This window comes from Phocoena sinus, chromosome 20 (assembly GCF_008692025.1).
Source record: "Phocoena sinus isolate mPhoSin1 chromosome 20, mPhoSin1.pri, whole genome shotgun sequence".
Taxonomy (NCBI): Eukaryota; Metazoa; Chordata; class Mammalia; order Artiodactyla; family Phocoenidae; genus Phocoena; species Phocoena sinus.
The window spans coordinates 20,289,976-20,298,692 of NC_045782.1; the positions used below are offsets into that span (position 1 = coordinate 20,289,976).

The 8,717-nt window shown below is 49.1% G+C and overlaps 1 protein-coding gene across 1 annotated transcript; it reads right to left on the minus strand.

Moving 5' to 3' along the window:
- Positions 1-573: 573 nt before the first annotated feature.
- On the minus strand, positions 574-7,757 carry FNDC8 (fibronectin type III domain containing 8). The gene is made up of 4 exons (XM_032617762.1): positions 7,481-7,757; positions 3,606-3,972; positions 1,552-1,788; positions 574-1,000 (listed from the first exon to the last, which is right to left on the minus strand). The coding sequence occupies exons 1-4, from the start codon at positions 7,687-7,689 to the stop codon at positions 848-850; spliced, it is 966 nt and encodes a 321-aa protein (XP_032473653.1). The 5' UTR covers positions 7,690-7,757; the 3' UTR covers positions 574-847.
- Between the last annotated feature and the right edge of the window lie 960 nt (positions 7,758-8,717).

The window sequence follows — 8,717 nt, forward strand, 5'->3', positions numbered from 1 at the left end:
CCCATCTGTGCTGTTAAATCATCGCCTGGCTGTGGTTCTTGGCTTCCACCTGGCCCGTCTCTGCAGGGGGGCTGCGTGAGGGGCCGAGGGAGGCAGCGGGCTCTGAGGTCCTACTCGGTGCCAGGCACTGTTCTGTGCTCTCACGTGACCCTCACAGTAACCCTGCAGCCGAACCTGGAAGGGTCAGACCACGTCCCCATGTTTTTGATGAGGAAATTGAGCCCGAGAAGCTTAAGTGGTTTGCCTGTACCCTCACATCCAGGAAGAGACAGAATTAAGTCAGACCCTACCCCCAAAGCTTGTGCACTTTGCATCATGTCCCCCGGAGCTCAAGTCTGAGGCTGACAGTGTGCGGGCTGTCGCTACCTCTGTCCAACATTGCTATTTTTCCTGGTGTATGTTTCAATCTTTGAGGACCATCTCCTCCTCCCATGGGGAAAGGGTGATGTTGTCATCTCATTGCCCCATCCCCTGACCCACCTGGACTCTTGGTCCTGGCAGAAGCCAGGAGGGTGGGTGGCAGCAGCCCAACTGAGGCTGTCGGCGGCATGAAACAGAATTCCAAGGTGCTGGGTGACCTGCAGGTTTTAATGAGGGACCTGGACCGGCCCAGATCTGGGGAAGGAAGCCTAGCAGCTATGGGCAGTGGAGGCTGATCTGACCTGGCCTGGCCTGTGGTGTCTCCAGGTGAATGGAGCTCCCATCTGGCCTCAGCCCCAGGCCCGGGACCAGCAGGGTGGTCAGCGGTTCCCTGGCCTGATGCTGCTGGTACATTCCATGGTTCCGGTTCCTAAGGGCCCTGGGCCGAAGCTGAAAGTAGTTAAGGGGCTTCCTGGGGCCCTCCCCCTTAGTAGGGAAAGAGGTATTCCAGATCTTCTAGCCTCCGCATGTCCTCCAACCCCATGGATATGGTTTTCCGCTGCGGTTTCTTGCGCTGCACGGTGATCTGGATAGGATTGTTCTCGGGGAAGCTGGTCAAGTCTGTATCAACGGTTGCAAACTGAAATAAACCAAAAAGTCCTCAGAACTCCTGACCCTGAGCTCACCTCTTCGACTCTGCCACCCCCTCGTTTGTCTGCTAAATGGAGCCTCCGACAGCCTTACCAACCTATTCATTGACACCAGGAACAGGAAGAGGCATGATTCAAACCTGTGCCTCCCCAGTTGTGTGCTGTCTTTACTGGGGCCTTTCCTGCCCACCCCCAGGCTGTTCCTTCTTTGTCCCGCTTTAGACTCTTCCCTCTCTTACCCTCAATGCCCTTGACTTCCTGACCCACTCACAATTATTGATACTAAGTTGAAGAATCCAGAAACCAATGGCTTTGGGAGACTTTCGTTAGAGATGAATGAAAAGATCAATTTGCATTCCCAGTGGGCCCCAAAGTGGCTGAACCCTGAACCCTCCCAGAGGAGAGTGGCCTGGAATTGAGGCTTATTTGCCCAGGGAGAAGGAGAGCCAGCAGGAGGACGAGTCGTGGGGATATAGGGGTGTTCCCAACCTCCAAAACCCCTGGTCCACACCCCTCGGGCCTGCCTTCTCCCAGGGCTCACTTTGTAGGGCTTGCACCACTTCCCCACCCCAGCGGTGTTGGCTGCGCGGACAGTCAGGCAGTAACTCGTGTTAGTCTTCAGATTCATCAGCTTGACGGTGGTGCTCAAGATCTTATCGAAGATCCATGGGTGATTCTTTGCCTTGGGCATCTCACTATCATTTTTCCTGACCACCTCCTGCAACAGGACCTGGTAGAAACTGACCCGCTGCTTGCCTGGGGTGTAGGTCCAGGAAATCTAGGGGAAGAGAACCCCCGAGGCTTCCTCAGACCTGGCCTGGCCTGGCCTCCCCTCACCACCCCGCCACCCCTCACAACGTGGGTCAGAAGACCCCACTCCCATCCCTGCTCCTGCTGGAGCTGAGGTAGAGCTGATGGAAAGTGTTAGGCACTCCCAACACTAAATATGGCCCCACCAGCCCAAAGCATGAGCAACTCTCCCTGGGCAACCTCACCAACCTCAGAGTGTACCCTCACTCCATATTCTAGACTGTGTGTCAGTTGAAAGGGACCTTAGCCATCATCTCGTCCACCTCACTCATTGCAGATGGGGTTACAGGTTCAGAGAGAGCAAGTAGCTGGCCCGTGGTCACACAGCAGTTAAGTGGCAGAGCCAAGGTTCAAACCAATAGCTCCAGAGTCCATACACTTTGTACTACAACAGTGGTTGCCAAGCCAGGATCTCAGAGAGTTTTTATAACACTGCAGATTCCTGGCCCTGCTGTCACCTGTCTTGTCTCCCATTTCCAGTTTCTCCTCTAACTAGGCTAGTGGTTCTCAAACTCTGGTGTGCATCAGAATACCCCGGAGGACTTATTCAAACAAAGACCGCTGGGGACTCCTCTGGTGGCACAGTGGTTAAGAATCCGCCTGCCAACGCAGGGGACACGGGTTCGATCCTTGATCTGGGAAGATCCCACATGCTGCAGAGCAACTAAGCCCGTGTGCCACAACTACTGAGCCTGCGCCCTAGAGCCCGTGAGCCACAACTACTGAAACTCATGTTCTGCAACAAGAGAAGCCACCACAATGAGAAGCCCGTGCACCACAATGAAGAGGAGCCCCCGCTCACTGCAACTAGAGAATGCCTGCGCACAGCAACGAAGACCCAACGGAGCCAAAAATAAAATAAATAAATAAATTTGTAAAAAAAAAAAAAAAGACACAAAAACACAGACCGCTGGCCCCTGCCCCCAGTTTCTGATTCAGGAGGCCCAAGTAGGGGGTAGGGAAAGCGAGAATTTAAATTTCTAATAAGTTGCCATATGATGCTGATGCTACTGGCGGTCTAGGGACCACACTGAGAAACACTGCTCTAGGCCATCCAACAATGGGACTTCCAGATTCAGCTTCCAAAATATAGCTCAAATTGCATCTATCACCTGATATAAAGCTTTGCAAAAAGCTAATCGTTACTGCTTACTGAAAAACCTATAACGTAGCGTAATGTTAAAGGACCTCTGGAAAGTGACCCCAGACTAACTCCTGCTATCTTCCCTCCCTGTATCTAGAACAGTGCTACTCGACATGTGGTCCATGGGCCATCAACACCACCTGGGAATGTTAGCAGTGCAGAGTCTCAGGCCCCACCCTAGACCTACTGAATCAGAACCTCTAGGGTTGAAGCCCAGGAATCTTATCGGTTTGATGATCAGATCCGCAGGCACAGGGAAGTATGAGAAGCCCTGGATTGGACCTAGGTGTTTCCTTCCATACTTTCCCACCTGTGAGCCTCTGCTAGTGTCAGCCCTCCACAGAATGCCTTTCCCCATCTCTAGATGTTTAAATCCAACCTCTGTGTCCCAGCTCAAATGTTACTAAATGCCACCAAAGCTTATTTCTGCACCTGGAAGTAATATTCCTTTCTCTCTGAATCCCTATTGGCACTTGATCTGAACTTTTCCTACAGCATTGAGCCCTCTCTAGCTTGTTGCTGGAGTCCTTGAGGTCGGGATGCAGGCATCTTCACACTCCCCGGTGAGCTCAGCTCAGTGCCTGGCACGTTGGGGGCAGCCATTAAGCCTTTACCAAATGCACAAGGAGGGGAAAACGCACCACAGCCATGGAACCGCTGACCGTGTGTTCATAGATGAAGGGCGCCTCCGGCACATCCAGGACCACAGAGGACTCTGAGGGCGTTGAGGAGGTGTCTGTGTCCACCTCAGGGTTATCAAGGTCCAGCAGGCCACAAGGGGCTATTTGGGACTTGGACTGGGGGCAGAGGGCCAGGTCCCCCTTTTCGGTACTCTTGTCCATCGAGGAGAAGCTGAGTTTGTTCAGCTCGCCCTCCAGCATCCCTGCAAAGAAGCTGCTACTGGGCTGGGTCACGGCCAATTTGATGGGATTCAACAAAGTGGATGACATGGGGGAGATGCTGGTGTCATCGGAGCTGCATTCAGAATCCTCCATTGGCATCTGCTTCCTGGAGTGGGAGGGGAGACAGGTGAGACAGACGATGGAGGCCACCCCGGCCCCTGCTGCCTGGAAGCTCCTGGCGGGCAGGCCTTGGGCACAACTTACCCAGCGCCCCCAGCTGCTTCTGAGCAGCTCAGAACATTCTTGCTCTGCAGCAGTGCATCAAACTTGCGAGGACACTTACTAGTGAAAAATGCATATTCCTGGTCCTTGGTCCCCAGATGGAATGGGACTGGGGAAGCTGCTAAAGCATCTTTAATAGGATCCTCAGATGATTCTGATGTAAGCGTTCTGAGAACCACATTTTTAGAAACACTGCTGAAACTTTAAGTCCTTCCTCCAAAGTGGGGTGCAAACACCCCAGGGAATGACCATAATGATCTACCGGGATATGGAAAAATATCTAAAAGTATCTAAAAGAAAAATAATAAGTTTTATTAATATTTATTCACTATTGTTTATTATGTAATTACTAATTTATTTACTTAGGTTTTATAACATTTAACAATATGTATTAATATATAGCATGTAAAAATTAACAGTACAGATAAATATATATATATTGGGATGAATTCTCAAAAACTTTCTTCTTCCATTCTAAATTTTTTAAATTATGAAAGCTTTCAGACACACGCCAAGATATCAAGAGTAATATATTAATGGGGATGTAATGTACAAAATGGTGGCTATAATTAACAATATTGTATTGCATATTTGAAAGTTGCTAAGAGATTAGATCTTAAGAGTTCTCATCACACACAAAAAATTTGTAACTGTGGTGATGGATGTTAACTACGCTTACTAAGGTAATGATTTAACAATATATACAATTATCAAATCATGTTGTACACCTTAAACTAATGCATTGTTAAAATTCAATTGTGTCTCAATAAAACTGGAAATGAACGTACTATAATATATTAAGCTTCCATTTAGCCACCATCCAGCCCAGCTCAGAACTAAATCTTTTTTTTTTTTTTTTGCGGTCCGCGGGCCTCTCACTGTTGTGGCCTCTCCCGTTGCGGAGCACAGGCCCCAGACACACAGGCTCAGCGGCCATGGCTCACGGGCCCAGCCACTCTGCGGCATGTGGGATCCTCCCGGACCGGGGCACGAACCCGTATCCCCAGCATCGGCAGGCGGACTCTCAACTGCTGCACCACCAGGGAAGCCCAGAACTAAATCTTTATCAGTGCAGTTAAAGGCTCCTGTATACTTCACTCCTCCACCTCTCTCCTCATCCTCCCACTCAGAGGTAGCTTGTGCAGTAAATTTAAAATTTTGTATTTATTATTCCCCATGTGTTTTTATAGGTTTGTTACATTCATATGTTATTAGTTTGCATATTTTTAAACTTTATATAAATAAATGTTATCATTCAGTACATACCCATTTGCAGCTTGCTGTTTTTTACTTAAAACATTGTATATTTTAGATTAATCTGCTCTGGTTCAATCATTTTAACCGCTGTATGTTTTCTAGTACATGGATATTTGTATTCTAACCAATTCTTTGCTATTACAAAGAAAAACCTTGTACATATTTCCCTGCTCTTTAAAAGGTTTTGCTGTTGAAGTACAGAATCCAAAACATTTGGTTTTCAAATCTTTTTTTTCTCTTAAGCCAAAGTAAGAAATACGTATTTCTTGGCAAGCTAGTATACTCATACATACACATGTAACTAAAATGTTTCACAAACCAATCCTTACTCTATGTGTGATGTGCTTTGAAATTTTCAATTCTATTTTATTTCATTTTTGTAATACTGGTCTCCACCAACCAGAATGAGTTCCTGACCCACTCGTGGGTCACAACTCTCAGTCTGAAGAACCCTGTCTAGAGAGAGCGGTCACAAGGCCTTTGGGGACCAAGCACCTTGACCAAGGTCACACGATAAGTCCATGGCAGAGTTGGAACCAGAACCCAGATCTCCTGGGCCCCATGCTACACAGCTCCCATCTGCCCCGTGTGCTTTCTGGCTCCCCTCCACTGCTTTGTCCCCCTTCTCCCTGGGCTGCTCTAGCCAGATCCAGCAACCTACACACACCCTTACATCCCTTATGCCAGGACAGCCTCCAGCTTCATGGTTGGTTGATCAAGGCCAAATTTTTCCTCCTTGAGTTCCAGTCCCATCAACCTCTCCCTGAGAAATCCTGATCAGCCCAAACCTCCTACGTTAGCCCTTGGTGGATGCTTGGAATAGATGATTCCCCCACCAAGGCCCTTTATAGGCTGAAGAGTCTGGGTATGGATGTCAGTTTTACTATAGATTGTCTTAATGCATCTCTATTTTAGACTTACTGACTGGAAACACCAGTGCTGAAGGGGCGTGGAAGGCAGCCTTAGTGATCTTCACAGTAGCCCTGCTGGATGGTGTTCGCCCCATTTTACAAATGAGGGACCGAGGGTCCCTGATCTTATTTAACTTGTCTATGGCCCTATATCTAAATGGTAGAACTTGGATTTAAACTTGGGCTCCTAGCCCAAGACTTTCGCCCCATACCAGGAAGTTTCCTACAAGCATCCATCACTTTAGCCATACCTGCTTACTTACAGGTCCCTTAGGGAGTGGACACCATATCCCTTTCATATAATCAGGACCCCTTCTTCAGAAATTATTAAGAATTTCAGGACAGTGACATCTGAGCATTAAACTAAGCACAGGGCACTTCTAAGTGTTGGGCTGTGTGTGACTGCCCAGGTCACACACGCATGAAACTTCCCGGCAGACAGTTCCCTCAGTCCACATCAACCCACACCACCATCCCTCCACTGGCTAATTCCTTCCCTTCCTATGAGAGTCACCTCCTCCATGAAGCCTCCCTTAACTTCACCTCCTCCCAAGCTACACTAAGCCTCCTCTGGTTCCTCCAGTTGTCCCGTCATAGCGCAGACCATGCTGTAATATTCTCAGTTCTTGCCTGATAGCCCCCCAACACACAAACACACGCACACACACACACACACCTCAGGCTGGGAAATCCTTGAAGGCAGAGACAGTGCTTTCTGGCTCTGCATTCTCAGAACTTAACCTTGGGCCAGATACCTTGTAAGTGCTCAAAGACTTTTGTGAAATGAAGTAAAAGAAACCCAGAATCACTGAGGAGGAACAGCAAACCTCAATCTGAAGGCAGGCAGGCTAGTGGGGGCACATAACCAGGCAGGTGAAGGTACAATAGGGAGGATGAGGCAAAGGAGCCGTGGGGAGTGGAGGGGGCAGGGGGTCTGTGTGGGGGTGATGAGGACAAAGCAGGATGACAAGGACAAAGCAGGATGACAAGCACTGCCAGGAAATCTCTGACTAACCCTGGAAGGCCTCCCAGAGGCGGAGGACGGCATGCCTCCAAGAACCTGATCAGAGGTCAGGACTCCATAGGCAACCTGCACACATGCTCTTCTCCGGGAGTCGTGACTGTGATAAGTCAAGGAAGTACTGCCTCTTCAAGCCTCTCTTCCTACCCCCACCCCCCAGGTCTGGTTTTAGAAAGGAGAAAAGGACCAGACTTGTGTCTTACGGTAGATGGATGGCACCTTCCTCCAAGAAGTTAACCAAACTGCCCCCTGAGGAAAATGGGAGTCCTTTGGTAGTGACGCTCCTGTTCATAGACTTGGGGTTTGGAAAGGGCTTGGACATTTGATTGAGTGCGTTCAAAACGTTGAGGGTTTCCTTCTTCAGCGTGGTCTCCTCCCCATCTCCCAGTTTGTAGAGTGTCTCTGATGCCATCTACCTTGTTTGGGACCACAGCCATCACCATGCAGGACTACCAAGCTGACAGGAAACAGAGAGAAACTGGAGGCAGAGGACACACCCTTAGTTTGGGTGGGATGGGAGTGCAATGAGCTGACTTCATAATCATCAGAGAGTGTAACAATTAGGGGCTAGCCTCCCCCTTGATCTGAGGCTGCTGCTGCCCAGGGCCAATGTCAGGAGTGGGTAGAGTCAAGGAAGAGACTACAACACCCCTTGGGCTAAGGCTGTGTGGTTACAGCAGCCCTGCCCTTCTCTGAAAATCTCGGAATGCTCACCACCGGTGCCCTTCGGACCTGCCCTAGGAAGGAGGAGATTGATGGTGATACAAAGGCACCTGGGCATGGAGGGAGGCAGGCAGTACTGGACTGGGCCTCTGGGAGTGGGGAACTTTGTCTATAGAATCCTGAGACTCTATATCCAGAAATCCTAGGCAGCAAACCCACTTCGTCCACTTGTGTAGGCACAGGGAAAGCCCAGATGGTTCATGAGGTTCATAGCTCACATACACCCAGGTTTTACTGCTGGAATTCTAAATTCTGCCACACCCTCACCCCAAGAGTCATCATGTGTTGAGTGACAATGGTGGGTGCTGCAGAGGCATACAGAAATGGGCCAGACGTTGTGTTGTTTCTTTTTCTCAAGGAAACCATGTCACAGTAGGGGGACTTCCCTGGTGGTCCAGTGGCTAAGACTCTATGTTCCCAATGCAGGGGGCCCAGGTTCAATCCCTGGTCAGGGAACTAGATCCCACATGCCTCAATGAAGATCCTGCGTGCAAACTAAGACCCGGTGCAGCCTAAATATAAAATAAATAAGTAAATATTTTTTTTAAATGAAAAAAAAACATGTCATAGTAGGAAAACATACTTCGGGGGATGGGGACGGGGGCGCTGTTAAAACAGCACTAGCTTTGACCTACATGTGGTTTTGTCTACTCGAAGTCCAGCTCTGCCCTTACAGGCTGTGAAACCTTTGGCAAATGACTTCACCTCTTTGCACCT